This window comes from Heloderma suspectum, chromosome 14 (assembly GCF_057233095.1).
Source record: "Heloderma suspectum isolate Gila_16-S chromosome 14, 16-S_ref, whole genome shotgun sequence".
Classification (NCBI taxonomy): Eukaryota; Metazoa; Chordata; class Lepidosauria; order Squamata; family Helodermatidae; genus Heloderma; species Heloderma suspectum.
This window is the reverse complement of record NC_139471.1, coordinates 22,165,612-22,182,458: the sequence shown is the minus strand read 5'-3', so window position 1 is coordinate 22,182,458 and position 16,847 is coordinate 22,165,612. Positions and strand designations below refer to the sequence as shown.

General features: G+C 47.3%; 1 protein-coding gene across 1 annotated transcript in view; it reads right to left on the bottom strand.

The window, feature by feature from the left end:
• DENND1A (DENN domain containing 1A) overlaps positions 1-16,847 on the bottom strand; it is a 296,658-nt gene that overhangs the window by 12,139 nt on the left and 267,672 nt on the right. Inside the window, exons 20-21 of the mRNA XM_084820777.1 lie at positions 7,869-7,925; positions 540-628 (exon numbers count right to left, since the gene is read on the bottom strand). Of these exons, the coding sequence (XP_084676903.1) occupies positions 540-628; positions 7,869-7,925 (146 nt within the window). The remainder of the gene's footprint in view (positions 1-539; positions 629-7,868; positions 7,926-16,847) is intronic.

Below are 16,847 nucleotides of genomic sequence, written 5' to 3'. Positions count from 1 at the left end.
TCCGTTTCTCCAATCAGTTCTTCATTGACTTGTGGGAGGAGAGGTTGTAGGGATTCTTGGGGTTTACTTCATATTGTCAAAAAAAAATACACTTAATAAAAAATTTCCAAGTAGAGCTGCTTTGTGTAGCTGTTCACATTCACTTTCTACATCGCCCAACAATCCACCTTCAGAATGGCTGACTGCAGGAGTGGTCGCCAACCTTCTTCCACAAGAGGGTGCTCACATTCCACTAACAGGAGGATCCTGCCCAGGTTCACAGGCAGGTGCCTGTTTTCCGCTGAACAATCCAAAATCCCCCCCACCAACTCCCCCCCAGGTCCTCCACAAAGTTAAACACTTGAGGAGACGCCCACTTGTCTCACCATGGAAATCAAATTTATTTCTCAGAATTCCAGTGCTAACTTGTTTTTTCAGTGCATGTTCCATACCTCTGGCACAAAACTTTATTGCATTCAATGACACAAAGACAGGAATAGAAAGAGACCCTCCCAGCAGCACTCTTTTCAAAAGAGAAATGCTGCGGCACAGATACTCACTGCTCTGGACTGGAGATGGAGGTCCTTCGGCCATCGATAGCAACGTTGCTCTTGGGCCTCCTGGCAACATGGGGTCTTGGGGGCCGAACCTATTTGACAGGGAGTGGAGACATTGCAGCTGTTCTCTTAACAAGCCATACAATCCATGTGAAACCCCACAAAAATCAATACCTTGTCCGCTTTGACATGGATCCCATTCCAATGCTGCAAATTACACAGCCCTTTGCTAAACCTAATGCGTGATTTCATCGGCAAGACGCCTGATCCTAGAGACTCAACCGAGCACCAAGGATGGTGGTATACATAGATAGAACACTCAAACAAAGGAGCTTTTCTTTCTCAAGCAAAACTGCAAGCCAGCACATCTGTCTTTGGAATCGTTCTGGGGGAAGATGCAGGTCAAGGAAGGGGCCGCTTGGTTTGCTGTGTGCGCGAGGCAGAGGGAGAAATAGCAGCGAGTGGCTTTGTTGGATCGTGAAATTTGGGGCATGAACTCCCACCGTGAAACTGCAGGAAGCCTGCAGTATGTAGAAGTCGGGGCTGGGAAGTAGTGTTTCAAATTCCTAAATGCCAGAATCAGTGCCTAGGAGCCACTTTTGAGATGTTTTTAAGTGCTAGCCTTGTGCAACAACTGGGAGAAATTCTTCACCGTCACAGTGTCCAGGGCCCTGCTCCGGCCCCAAGGGAAGATATTTATGCATTGTAACACAGAGCTCTAGCCCCCAAAAATTTTCACGGTGTTTATCCATTTGTAATAAACCCCCACACACCATGATCCTAAGCACTTTTCTATGGAATAAGCCTGATTTTAATGGAGCTTACTTACATTCAAGTTAACATGATTCGGATTGCAACCGCAGTTTTACTATTAAAAAAAAAAGATTAACACAAGGGAAGTGCCTCATAGAATGAAGCACACAGCAGAATGGAAACCAAATAATGTCTTATTAATGGACAAGATGCCAAAGAAAGTTTGGAGCCTTTCATCTGCTTAATGAAAGGGATGTGTTCCTGCTAACATTTCAGAGGCAGGCTTGTACATTTTATTCAATTTGCATCAATAAAATACACACTTCTCCGTAGATAACTGACATACTTCGAACTTACTGCCCATCCAGGTTTCAGAAGAAACATCCACAGAGCAACGCACCTTGCTTCAGTTAGCATGTCACCAACAGGTAGGCAAGGAAACAGTGGGGAAAGTTTCACGCTAACGCATGAGACAGTTGCGAGCCTATCTCGCATATAACTCATGCAAGTAGGAAGCAGAACTGTACTTGCGTAACAGAGGCTGCAAAGATGGGCCTCTGCCTTCTTTTCAAGGGCCTCAAGAGAAGGCCCTTGTCAGTTTCACCTCATTTTGAGCAGCCAGCCCTAAAAGATAAAGGAAGCTGAAATCAGCAGGGCCTCTCTCACAGCTGCAGACTCTTTTGTGTTGTCCCCGCTGTGGGTGGGGAGCCCCCAGCTAGCCTGTGATGTCTAGTCCCAAGAACCTGCAGTGGCTGCTTGTCTCCTTCCTCCTGTGCTGAAGTGAACATTTCGGCAGTTTATTATAAGAAAGCAGCGGCCGGGGGCAGCATGTCCACCCTGCCCCCCCCCCCATATTTACGGCATGTGGATGGGATGCCACATTCTTGACACCCTGGCTTGGGTCTTGCAGGAATATCAAATGTGGCTGAGGCATGCCTTGATTGATCAGACAGAAGAGCTTGAAAGGCAGAGAAAAATTATATGGATTTCTCAGCGTGCGGCGAGAGCTCCGTACAGAAATGACCCTGTGAACGCACACCTCTGCCTGCCCCTATGGCAAGACTGGTTTGAGCCAATCATGAGGCTTTTGCAAAATGAAGCAACATGCCAGGGCATTTCATGCCTTTTGGGGTCTGCCTTTGTCCTCAGCATAGATAAGGTTGCAGCTGTGCCTTACAGCTTCTCCACCCCTCCAGACAAGGAGGTCCTGATATACGAGAGGCAAAAAGCTGACCCACACCCTTACGTCTGCCTCTGTGCTGCGGGGCAAGGGATTCTGTTGGACTCAGAGCCAGTTTCCAGAGGCCTTTGGCCATAGGACTCGTGACCCTGCTCACTCCCCAGAAGGACCGGTTTACACAGCGGGAAACATGACCGCCAACGTGAAGGTTATCATGGAATCCTCACCTTTCATTTGCAATTCCCTATCAGAGGCAATGACGTAAGTACAGCAGCAGTCGGGGGTGGGAGGTGGAGGCAGCCTGGTCCCCAGAGAGGCTGAATGCTACTGCCCCATGGGAAGAAAGGAGGTCAGATGCCAGGGGCCTTGGAGACCAGCCTACACACAAGGCTGATTCTCCCTCTGCAATCAAGACGGCTTAAGGCGGTGAATTTATGGCAGGAATGGAAGGATTAAGTTTGCGGCAACTTCGAGTGAACTTGCAAGGCGCAGAAACATGGGGGAAAAGAACAACAGAGCTAATTAGAGGAGCTGAGCTGTCAGAGCGCGGCTGCATGGCTCAGCGCCAGCAAACAAAAGGAATGGCTTGGCAATCAGCAGGGTCGATGGAGGAGACTGCTTCATTAGGGATGATAAAACACAGAGAGAGGGAAAGGCAAGAGGGAGAGGGAGAGGGAGAGGGAGGGAGAGAGAGGGAGAGGGAGAGAGAGAGAGAGAGAGGGAGAGGGAGGGAGGGAAAACTGTTTAATTAAGCCTAAAGCTGGCTTGTCACTGTGCTGCGAACACTTTCACCTTAGGGGCGGCCCTCTTGGGGTGGGATGGTCCCACCAGTGAAGGCAAGTCCACAGGGAAAGGGGAGGGATGCAAAAGGAGATGGTGTGCCAGATCCTGGGAGGACCGTTGTGGGGGGAGGGGTTGGGGAAAAGGCCAAATCCCAGTGGGATTTCAAATGCTACTGGAGAAGCAGGGTTAAAACGCACACTGAATGTGAAAGCGCCATATGCGTGTGTGCACAACAAGGCAGAGGGTAAATGCCATGCTCATGAGGGCTGAATGGGCAGTTAACGGGAATCTCCCCTACCTGGGGACACTGGCTGACCTTTATGGCACAGGTGCAGCCTGCCTTCTTTGCACAGTGGGCAGAACTTTGATCACAGGCTTTGGTTCTTGCATGTCAAGGAAAACAATACCAGAAGCCCCAAAATGGATCACGGTCCTGGAGCTAGATTTTTAGTGTGAGGATGGCCAGGTAAAGCACAAGAGAGCTCAAGAGGCTGCAGGCTTGGATGGAAGCAGCTGGGAAGCAGAGGGAGTGGAGGGCTGCTAGCTATCCCTCAGCAACTGGAGAATGAGGCATTTGGGGTCATCCCTTAGGGATACAGTAGAGATGTCACTCCCTGAACTCTCACTGCTGCAATTCACTGCAAGACATAAGCAGTCCAAACACAAGCATTGCAAGACGAGGGAAGAAAAGTGCATGATGCTAAATTTACCCTCTATAGTGCCACAAGTGGAACTTGGCCAATGTATTACATGCCATGGTCACATCTAGATTAGATTACTGCAATGTGCTCCACATGGAGCTGCCTTTGAACACTGTTTGGAAACTCGAGTTAGTGTACAATGCGTCAGGTTTGGGTACCAAGCAAAGCCTGCTGTTCTGATCACGTTACACCAGCCTTCTCCAATCATGTGCCCTCCAGATGTGATGGACTACAACTCCCAGAGCACCCTTCAGCTAGCCATGTTGACTGGGGGATGACAGAAGTTATAGTCCGACATATCAGGAGGTTTGGGAAGGCAAAATTACACAAGTATTATATCATTTTCATTAGCTGCTGGTCCATTTCCAAGCCCAATTCAAAGTGCTGGTGTTGACCTTCAAAGCCCTAAACTGGATATCATAAGCAACACCTCCTCCCCTATGAGCCCAACTACACACTCATACCTCAGCTGAGAGTGGGACCTGGAATAAATCTTCCATGGGAAGATCTGACTGGTAGATCATAGAATCATAGGGTTGGAAGGGGCCTACAAGACCATCGAGTCCACCCCCCCTGCTCAATGCAGGAATCCAAGTCAGAGCATCCCTGACAGGTGGCTGTCCAGGGCAGGGCCTTCTTGGTGGCGGAACTCATTGCTTTGGCTCTTTCCTTGTCTAACCGTAGATGCCATGTCAAAATACTACTATTTCAACAAGCTTTTGACAGGTGGAAACTGATTGCCGGTGCAGTTTTTGTTTGGTCTTGCTCTTCTTGTTGAACTGTGCTGAATTTTATCCACTTTGCTTTTATTACAGAATGTAAATAAAAGAGACCAAAGTCTTTTCAACTTATTATTTTGATTTCTTGTCAACAGCGTTAAGATTCCTGTATGGATGGAAAGGCAAAGTAAAAGTTTTTTTTTTTAAATTAACCAATCAATCAATTGTTGGGTTGGGGAAGCAGTTGCTCCACGGCCAGAGTCAAGAGTTAACACGTTGCCCTGTTTGTGGGAATAAAAAAATAGTAAATGTATAGACGCAAAATGGGATATATTCAAAAATTGGGAACGCTGATGAGTCTCTAGCAAATTATCTTCACTGGTGACTAATTTGACTTTTAAAAGCACCAGAGAGAGCGAGAGAGAGGGAGAGAGACTGAGACTGACTTTACAGGCAATGATGTTTTTGGATCAAGTGCTCGAGATGTGCTGGAGTCTGAGATCCTGGTCTGCTTTTCAAACAGCTCAGTTTTTGCCCTAGACTCATCACTCCTGAGTGTGCTAATGTGATCTGAGAGGCTCAGATTGCATAAAACCACCTGTGAGTCTATCGAGAGCTGCCTGGCAGCACCAATGTCTTTCTTACGAGTTGGCTCTGGGGTAACCAAACTCTGTCATGTAATTTTTGAGGAACTGGAATGTGTGTGGATGGACGTGCCCCTCCAACAAACACATCCCTTGTTAATACAGACAGCTAGCTACAACAGGAACTTTAGCTCCCAACCTTTTTATCCATCATGTTGGGCGCAAGGACAGGCGACACAGCACATCAGAAGACTACTAATGCATTGCAGCAGAGAGATTAAACAAACTTAGTAAAATGGCCTTTGATGCCAAGAACCAGCCAGACTTGGAGCAAGGTTGCTCAGCAGCATTTTGTCTGCAAAAATCTTACTGGGGAAGCCTGCTGGGAGGAGAACAAGAGGAACGTGACCCAAAGCTTTTGGCTACAGGGGGATAAAGAACACAGAAAAAGTTTTTTCCTGGGTAATGAATCTCAGCAAATCCTCAAGGGTCTCCAGCGTCAAGGGCTCTGAACAACAGAGACAGAAGCAATCAGCACCACCTTTGACACATGTATGAAGGGAAATTATCAATGCATAAATCCATAACAATGACTCGCTGAGCTAAACACCCACTGTTAAGACATGCACTCTCAATCTAAACTCAGGAAACATGCACTGGAAGGTAAGAGCAAACGGCACACCCAACCCAGCTGCCAACAAACAGAAAGAGAAGTCGGAAGCAGCAGCAAAACTCCCCTCGTTAGTTTTAGCAGGACACTTTGGAAATTTGCCCTTGGTTTCTTTGATCTCACTTTCACACAAGAAATTGGATTAAAGAAAGCAGTATCTTCTGGTGAAATTGGGGTTGCCAGGGTAAAAATCCCAAAGCCCACAGGAACTGTTGTCAAACACTGAACTGACACCAGCTTCCTCTTTGGGCAAGGAGTTAAAAGTCACAGATCCAATGCTGTTTCTTCAAAGGCATTTGGCAAAGCGGACAAGTAAAGCAGAACAAAATGCTAGTAAGAGGACCATTTCCCTCCAATGCAGATCCTGCACCCAGTGGGATTATACTGCAATGCCCTTTGCTTGAAGAGGTATTTGTTTTCAGTTACATGCTGATTATTGGCAGAGATAATTAATCTCATCTTCATTTAGCAGTTTCAATACCTACTTGTGGGCTCTACTTACAATTTTCTGATGGCTGTTAATGTTCTGCAAGTCCTGCCAATATACGGGCAACCATTGGACCAAAGAGAGCACAATTCTGTTGAGGGCTTTGGCCCTAACCAGAGGTGGCCCTACCATGAGGCAAGACAATCACTTTAGGGAGAAGTAGATTACAGGTGCCATTAATGGCAGCAGAGTGGGAAACAGAGAGATCTGACCCATGAGGCATGACCTACTAGGAAGTTCTCCTGCAAAAGCCCACTGAATCAAATGGGAACTGTGCCAGAGCATGGTAGCTGGTGATGTCACAGGCACTAGCCAACTGATGCCCGCCATAGTAGTGTTCTTGCACAGCTGTTCAGTTCAATGGGGCTTTTGCAGGAGAATTTCACAGCGGATTGTGCTTGGTATTAAGTTGCGTGAGAGGAACATAGGAAACTGCCTCCTGCCACCAGATCAGTCCATTGGTCCATCTAGCCCAGGTCTCTCCACAATCTCTGAGAAAGAGGCCTTTCCCAGACCTACCTGAAGATGCTGGGCACTGAACCGGGACCTTCTGTATGCAAAGCAAAGTATGAGCCCTAGCACTGAGCTACAGGCCTTACCCCAAGCAGACACATGGAATTTGTTCCTCAGGCACCAAAAAGTCCTGTGCCAACCTCACCTGTATCCTGCTTTCCCTCTTCCCATTCTCACTTCTCCCATGGAGTAATGGCAGGAGTTGGGGCTGAGCTCCAATGCCCCCATCTAGTGCTCTTGTTATTCACTGAAGTGTAGCGAAGAGAAGAGAAGCGGAGCAGTTGGCTGTTAAAAGTTCCTAATCTAACCAGAAGTAAAGGCTGAAATATTCTATTATTTGCGAACGTATTTCTGAAGCATATATTGTTGATTTTGGCAATCTGAACCAGCCTGTGCAATTTTGTTTCTACTCCACTGAGTGTGCCAACAGCATCTCACTCTTTGAAAAATGGGACCTCACTTTAGAATCTGGTGTTTGGCTGAGACATTTGGTAAGGAGAGTGTTGGCAAAAAGCTGGCCACGGCAAGATCTCCTTGATCAAGGCTGCTTGTTCTCTTGCAAGATGCATGGAGAGAACAAATCCAGGCCATCGAGGATGTTTTAAAAGCCAGCGCCTGAGTTTGGAGGCTGGTGCAAGTTTTCATAAGCTCACTAGCTAAAACTGTCAGTCAAGCCCGGAGGGCCTCAATCTTAAAATATAACCACCCAGAAAGGAAGGGAAGGGTGCCACAAGAGCAGTGGCAGTAGTGGGAGACCCTGCTGAAGACAAGCAGACCAAAGGGCAGGCCTTTGGACCAAGACTGGCCAGAAAAAAGGACAATGGCTCCTATTGGGCTTGATGTGAGGTTGGCAAGGCCCAACTAGCAGTATTTAGTAAGACTACGTACGGAGCACTAAGGGTTAAAGATGGCAGCAGAGAGGCAGAATGGCCAGCTACTCACGGGCCTGGAGGAGCGGTGGATCTTGGGAGGAGGTGGTCTCGCCGGTCGGGTGCTTTGCTGCAGCATCAAAGTGGAAACTTCAGTCATCAGCCTATTAAGCAATCATCACCCAAACACAACACACTTGACTTTCCAGCGTGGCCACCACTCGGTGCCTTGAACCCTTCATGGCAGAGGGAACCCCAAGCCTCTCACAGCTGAGGGCCCCCAGAGAACTATAGGAGCAGCAGGGGAAGAACCAGGGGTAGTGACTCCTCTCTAATCTCCTGCAAACTTCATCTCAGGATCTCTTCTGGAGCAGAGACAAATCCATGGGAGGAGGAGGAGGGGCTGGAGCAAGAGGTCTACCAACAGATACCGAATAGCCTCCATCTTCAGAGTCAGCCTACCCTTCTCCCCATTTTCCGTTTTTCCAATCTTAAGCTTGATTTGCTCCGAATGTTGAGGTTTTTTAAAATGTGCATGAAAATTCCTACGCATTTTTGTGCACATTTCTCCAAATGCATGCATTGTTCTATGCAATTCTGCCGAATGTATACTTTTTTGGCAAGCAATTTTCCTAATATATGCATTTTTGAACATTATTTTCATTAATATACACATTTTTGCATGCACTTTCCCCTGATAGAAGCATGTTTGTACACCCCAAATTTGCAGAAATGCAAATTTGGAAGGCTAACTGAGTTTCAGTTCATGTATGAATTGGAAAGTGTGACATGAGGCAAGTTTGCATTAAAACTGCAAACTGAACAAATTTCTTCCTCAACGTTACTTGGAGCCATCTGTGGAAAACAAGATGCTAGATTAGACTGGCCTCATCTCTATCAGCACTTACTACCCATGTTAGCTAAGTGGAACACCCAAGTTCTCAGGCAATAAACCTCTGAATACTAGCTGTTCGCAAGCAAGAATGGGAGAGGGCTATCACCTCCATACCGGGTTTGTACATTTGTTCACAACCCAAGGGAACTGGAGAACCTTCCCCCATTTGTTTACTTTACACTTTTAGCAAGGAAATAAAATTAAACACGTGCATAAATTCTGCAGTGGCACCAAAAATGCCGCACTTAAGAAAAGCTGAATGCATCCCCCCCCCCCCCCCCAGCCCACTTCTTTCTCTGGTCATGTGGAAATTCAAAGACATGATGAGCCTGGAAAATCCTGCACAGCCCCTGAGCAATGCTCCCACACACCCAAGCCTCTCTTTGCAGCTTGAAGGATTAGAAGCCTGGTATGTTTAAAAAAAATGAAAAAGAAAACCTGGGATCGTCCAGCCACTAGATGCTACATTGAATACGAATTTCCATTTGTGTGGTGTGATTGTGCAGCTGCCCCCCCCCCCCAATGGCTACATGAAAGACCTAGGGTTGACTGCAGGGGATGCATGCAGAGATCCCCAGCTTTGCACTTTCTGTTCACAGCCATTGCTGGAATGCAGGCAACATTTTACTCAACAGCCTGTGAGAAAGGCCCATATTTATCTGGCCAGAGAGGTGATGAATCATAGAATCATAGAATAGTAGGGCTGGAAGGGGCCTACAAGGCCATCGAGTCCAACCCCCTGCTCAATGCAGGAATCCAAGTCAGAGCATCCCTGACAGATAGTCAGAGCATCCCTGACAGATGAGGGAGCGCAGAAGCCACGATGGCAAGCAACGTCACCCACCTGCTACTTCCTTTTTCAAGTTCTGGAGGCCCTCTCTTCGTCATGCTCCAAAAAATTCATAGGACATGAAGATTATATTTACTAAATCCCATATCTGATTTGCAGTTAATTTGTTGATGCAGCAAAGCACATTGTTTCCAAAAGGTCAGGAGGGGAAGCTGTGGTGGAACATCAGCTTAATTACCTGCGCTGCAGAGCACCAAGCTGGTGCTGCTGAAGGCAGCTAAATTACTGTCACAGAAACAGGCAGTGGAGACCTGGTAGGGAAGGCTCCATTCCTGCCCACAGCTCTTCTAATGGGCGGCTGTTCATGTCTTTGTCACCTCCAGGCTACGTTACTGCAATGCACTCTATATAGGCCTGACTTTAGAGGCTGACTGGTTGGAGGCATCCACCCGTGCAGAGCGCAGCAACCTGTTGGGGATGGCATAACGAGGAGGATCACTTCATACCACTGCTCTGCTGTCCAAACCGGCCTAGAGCACAACTAAAGGTGCATCTTCCGATCTCTTAAGAGCCTCAAATGGCATGATCGGCCCACAGAGACAGTGGAGGCTGGTGGCTCCGATGTCAGTGGGGCGGTGAATCTGCTCCGAGTTTCAGTCAGTACCAGTCAGAATTCTAAAGGCGCTATCTCACCTCGGATAGCTCCTTTAGAGTTCTGACTGAAACCCAGAGCAGATTCGCCGCCCCACTGACATCAGAGCCACCAGCCTCCAGTGCAGAGACTGCTTCCTGGCTTCTTTTCCTTCACAGTCCCTATAATAAATGAAGGACAAGCTTCTCCTACCCACCCTACTTCACACCACAATACCGTCCATGCGCCAAACACCAACAAAAGCAGGAAGAAGAGAGTCCTTGGTAGCAAGACCCCTGCCCCCAATAACTCGCCATCTCAAAAATTCAAAGGCCAAAGCTGAACATCTTCCGCAAGTATTGTGAGAATGCTGCCACACTAATTCAGGACATGTCAGGGCAAAGAGTTAGGCTTTAACACACACACACACACACACACACACTCTCTCTCTCTCTCTCTCTCTCTCTCTAATTTTGGTGCTTTCATTTCACAACGTGTCATTTTAAGTGGGTTTCTGTCTGCTTCCATTTCTGACCTGCCATAAGTGTCTGGGTTGCAGCACAATATAAAACAACCACACCATGGTGCTCTAAGTTCTCCCAAAGTGTCAGATTAATGCGCCCTTCTAGGCAGCTGCTTTTTTACTCGTGGCTCCAAGCGGAGGGTTTCGATCCCTTTTATCATCAAAATGTTGAGGACATTGATTGGGGCTTTTATTTAGAACAGCAGTGACCTCTATGTGTCTGTGTTGTGCTTCAGGTTTGCATAATGATGCACACATATAGTGAGGAAAGTGGGTTAGGGGGGTTCGCTCCTTCTCCCATAATGCTAGAATTTGGGATCATCCAATGGAGTGGATTGAAAAGAGACTCAGGAATGACAAAAGGAAAGATAGCTTTGGCTATTGGGCCATATAACAATGTAATAAACAATACAGACAATAATAAATACTTCTTCACGAAGGACATACCTAACTTAGGGAATCTGCTTGCTTTCTGCCAAAGGGTGAGGTGACGGCTACTAGTTTAGATGACTTTAAAAGGGGGTTGAACAAATTCATGGAGGAGAAGGAGTATATCAAGGGCTGCTAGCCATGAAGGCCAAATGGAGCTTCCATGCTTATTCATTCATTCATTACATTTCTATACCGCCCCACAGCCGAAGCTCTCTGGGCAATTCACAAAGATGTTCAGAGCCAGCCTAACTCTGCATACCATTTGCTGGGGTGTAACAATGGGAGAGGGCTGTTGCCTCCTGTAAGGCCACTGTGGGAAGCAAGCAGGATGCTGGGCCTAACAAGTATTTACATTTCCTCACTCTGCCTAAGTTTCAAAGAACTTTCATGCTGGCCCATGGCAATTCTTTGGCAGGAGCAGCAATGGATGGCCGATTTAATGGGATCCCACTGGAAAAGATATAATGCCCTTGTGATGAGGACCGTCAGGAAACCCTTTGCCATGTTCTGTTTTATTGTAAATATTATAGTTTATTATTAATACATTTCTATCCTGCCTTTTTTCCTCCTGCAAGGAGCCCAAGGTGGCTTATATGGTCCCCCTCCTCTCCATTTTTCATTCTCACAACAATGCCGTGAGGTAGGTGTTAGGAAGGATTTTCTTCTTCTTTTAAAGCAATGGGTGTCTTGCAATTTCGTATGAAGGGTGAAGATGAGTATATTACCAGAAGAGTTACTCTTTTTTTTTAAGCCTGGCAATTGAGGGAAGAGCTCAAAGGATTGTAAGTTGTATAGACCAAGCATACAACCATACACTGTGCTATGCCTTCTGCTCTGTTTTATGGTATTTTATGGGTCTGTGACCATATACGTTAAAAAAAAAAACTGACTAGATGGGCTTTTGGTCTGATTCAGCAGGGCCCCTTTCTACATCGTTGTTCAGTTGTTGAGTCGTGTCCGACTCTTCGTGACCCCATGGACCACAGTGCGCCAGGCCTTCCTGTCCTGCGCTCTCTCCCGGAGCAAGCTCAAGTCCATATTCATTGCATCGGTGATGCCATCTAGCCATCCCCTTTCTACATCTGTAAGTGCAAATGTTAAAAAGGAAGGGAAGGCAACACAACACATATGAAGACGTTACATTATCCAGAGAATTCCTCATGTAGCTGCTTCATTTCACCCAAGTGGAAAAAAACCCTTTTGATCCAATAGTTGGGTGAGTAACAATGAACTCATGCTATTTCTGACCATGGAAATCAAGTGGGTTCAAATCATGTTTTTGTAGGAAAATGCAAAGAATCCTGCTTCCTGCAATTTGAATCGCACCAAGAAAGAGCATCAGGGACCAAGAGAACCAGTGTGGGCCAGAAACGCTTCGCTTTGGGAGCTGGCAAGAAATGGAATTGAGGAACTGGTAGCAGGGTGCGTTTGCTCAATGAAATCATACCACTGTGCTGTGAAGGGAGATCTGATTCTAACACACCACATGTATTAACCACATGTATTAACTGTCTCCACTGAAAACTGGCAATACGGAAAGTGGGGTGATTAAAATCTGCTATGGCTCAGTCACACTTTATTCTACAGTCAAGAGTGAATCGCTCCAACAGCAGCCATTCACAGCCAACATTGAAGTGCCTTCAGAGCACATGGGCAAGATCTCCATAACAGATCCATGGCCTGGGATACAAAATGCACAGAATGCCACAGAAGACTCATCTTTGTGACATACACTGGATTCTGAACCAGGCAAACCAGTGAACCGACTGGAACGTGGGTCTTCTTGCACATTGATGTGTCCATCATGGCCAATGGCTCTCCAAGCATGAATGTGGTAAACAGTGCTATGCTTCCCACTAACCCCATGGGATCCCCATACTAAGCCTATCTTGGATCCTGACCTCTTTGTTTCTGGGGCCCAACTCCCGCCAGTGGGTCATACTGATGTGGGAAGGATGGTGAGGTCTTTGGGGCATCTTCACAGCATTGCATTACACCTCCTGAAAGTCCAATTAATTATGACTAATTATTTAAAGTATGTCTGCACTTTCTGCTCCTCCAGTGTACACCACCACATAAGGCTGGGCGCAATGTGACACCCACTCACCTGGATCATGAGCTCAATTCATTTGCAGGAAAAAACAGAGGGGAAGACTGCTGAGAAAGTCTTTGCAAGCCCCCAAAGTGTCACCGCTGAAATGCAATGGAGAAGAAGCAGGCGCTCATGAGAATGTCCTTTTGTGGGCTCCCCAAAAGACAAAAACAAGGAGGTTGATTTTGCAAAACCCAGGGGCACCAGGAGTACATTGAGCCCGGCATGTACAGAAAACCCGTCCATCCCTGCCTTCAGCGGAGTTTAAAATCACAGCTAATAGGTTAACAACTGTTTTTCTTCTGCTTCAAATGAAGAATATCAGAAAGCCGGGGGAATATTCGGCTTTCCAATTTGTACCGACTGCTCAGCGCTCCCTGCAATGTGTGTTTGACAGGGCTGACATTTTGTACTGCTGTGAGACGGGGGGAGCGCGTGTGACATTTTTATTCATGGTGGCGTACGCCCTTGTAATGATCAGCCCCGGTCGATCTGCTTACTGCAGCAACCCCCGAGCCCTCGGAGAACAAACAGGAGTCGAAGGTACCAGCAGTTCGGCTGCCTTGTTAGACACCACCAGGATCCTAACGAAGAGCAACTGCTGGAAAATTTCACTGTCAAATCCTCAAGGACATTGTCAGCAGAGAGCTAACTGCATATATTTCTCATTTAAAATATGGAAAATTCACCAATCATGTATTAAGCAAAAGACAAAAAGCCAGGCCAGGTTTTTAAACTTTCTTCTCTCCCCCCCACCCCCACCCCCAAACTGGTCATTCTCACAGCTTCTCATGGGGCTGGTTGCTGGGCTTGATGCTGGAATTCACATCTACAAAATCCAAGTAGACCAGTTGATTTACGATGAATACCAACAGACATGTATTTAATTATTGGGGGTGGGGTGAAGAACAGCCTCTTCTGCAGCTGTTGCCTAAAATATATACATTTTTAAGGGGCTGCAACTATCATTCTAGAAACAGCATGTTGAGTGCTTGGTATCAGCCTGGCAATTCAGAGGGGCTATATGTGTGTGTGGGTGGAGGGAGGGAGGGCACCCATCACCTGTCCAACTGTGCAACCTAGTCAACTCACTGTAGGCAGAAGAATGTTGCAATACTCACTTCCAGACTGAAATCTACAAGATGTAGGACCAGGGGAGAGAAAGGGCTTCTGGAAGTCTTTTTAGTCATTCTTTGCCAGCCGGTGAGTCTCTTATGCTTTCCGGGGTGAGGTGGGGGAGAGATTCAAGGTGGTGATCAAGATGGCTGAAATGGGGGCAGAGAAATCTGGAGTTCTCATAACACAGAAGGAAGGTTTGAACCAAGGAGAATGGGATTGGTAACCTGGCTGCACTGAGTAAATGTTCTGTTTGGAAGGACTGAGCCAGCCACAGCTACCCAAACTGACTAGCTCTGGAAAGAGATAGCTTGCCATTCTCTTCCAGGGATCCACTAAGATGCCCAAAAGAGCCAGGCTCCAGAGGGACCACAAAGGATCCTGAAACTCTCTTGGCAACAGCTTACTTCTCTTTAGTGAGGCCTATTGCACACTGTTTGAGAACTGTGGTCCACATCAGGGAACATGGGCTCCAATGCCAAATTTCAAGAGCACAAAGGCCCACTCAGCAAGAGCAGGTTCTCCAAGGCCCAGGCAGAGGTCCTTCCCGGTCTTTCTACTGAAGGTTGAGTCTGGTGGGGCATGCTGGGAATGGAACCAGAGACCTCAAGTTGGCAAATCAATGTCTTCTTACCCACTGAACGAGCTGAACACATTGAAAGGCACATCAGGGAGAGTGATGCCACCTCTGACCCAAGTATCGAGTGATCGTGTGCTAGTAGGGAGGGGTCACTGTTCTGTCATCAGGCACATGGTTTGCAGGCAGATGGCCCCAAGTTCAATCTTTGCATCTCCAGATGAAGGTTTTGCAGGTGATGGAGGAAAATCCTTCCAAAAGCCTGGAATGCTGCTACCGGCCAGTGTAGATGGTCTAGATGGGCAAACTGGCCTGCTAGAAGGCAGTTGGGTCTAGGAGCTGGTGGGGTTGAGGGAGGAGGGAGAAAACAGCAGAGAGCCAGGCTGAGAGTAGAGCGTTCTGCCTTCTCCAAAGGGTGACTCTGTCCCTCTCCACAGTGGAAAAGCCATGGGTTGGATTTGGATAGGGTCAGGGGCCACTGCCTGCCTTATCAGAACATGAATGCCTCCTCTGATGTCTTCTTTGCTGCAGTGCAATTCCTGACAAGATTAAGAGGGAATCTCTCTCTCTCTCTCTCTCTGGGTTTGTTAGCACGTGAGAGAAGAGAACCAACATGCATGCATAAGGAATGTCACATGATCAGGCCAAGTGGGCCTCACTCCCCCACTGCTCACTGCCTCTTTTACCCTGAGATAATCCTCCCAACCCAATTGCCCCTGGCCTCAATGAGCCAATTACACATTTCACAAATGTCCTTCCCCGCTCCCTATGCCACTTCCCTCAACCTCCTAATCTTCTTACAGCAGCAGCAAAAGGCTGCCAGCCCAGAAGTGCAGTGAGCCCTCCCATCAACATGCCAGCTTTGCAGAGCAGTTTGGGTGTGCGTGACAGGACACAGAGGCCTGCAGAGCCCTGCCTTGTTCAAGCAAACAACCTGCTCATCAGAAGAGGTATAAGCATCTCTTCCAGCACCCTCTGGAAGGAAAAGGATTCCTGTGGGAATCCAGCTGATTCTTCTACACACTTCCCGCAACACGCCTGTATCTCAGACAAAAGACACAGCTTACAACTACAACAAGGTCATGGGAAGAGCTTTCAGAGACTGGCCCACTAAGGCAGCTTCTCCTTTTCTTCATTTCTGTGGTGGAGTATCGAAGGATCTTCACAGGCTTCCACTAATCATGCCACAAACTCCCAATCAGGCCACGAACTCCCACCACTAGCATGTCTGTGTTATGCAGAGAAAATCACACTAAGACCTAAGATTTCACCCTGCATCCAGACCAGTTTAGCCATACAGCTGAAAAAGCTTTTGTGGGGACTGCTTCCTTTCTTCCCACCGACCCCTTTTGAGGGTAAAGACTGAGCAAAGCATTTTTGTAGTATTACAAGAGTGGGGGGGTTGTGGAAGAAATTCCTCGACAAGCAGCTTCAGAAGTAGACAAATCTATTAAAATGGAAAGAGATTTATTTCCCCTCCCTATCAATCAGTTATGAACAAATGGCCCAGTCGCACAGCTGTGGGGACATTTCATGCTCTGTCCTGTATTGCATCTCCTTTGGGACAGTTCCTCCAACAGTTAACAAACCAGGAGACACAAGTCAGAACCTCCAGCTAAAAGGGCCTTGAGCAGCAGTGCAATTTCAGAATCAGTTTAGGCACAAGCAGCCATGCCAGCTCCTTGAACTTGAGCATAGAAGGGTGAGGCCCACAAACAGGCAGGAGAAAAGTAGGATTTTGCAAGGTTGGCTGCTTTAGGTTTAACACACTGAGAGTCAAAGCTCAGTGGTTCCACATATCGTTCATTCTCTGCATTACTACTTATCCCCATGGTTTCCATTTGAGTGTCCCATCATTGGGGCACCCATGGTTGCATGTCCAGGGAAAGACAGAAGGATGGAGGGTCTTGGGCATGGAACAAACAGGGTCCACTACATGGGCTGACAATGTCTCAAAATACATATCCAACTGTATTAAGCTTGAGAGGGTTAAGAT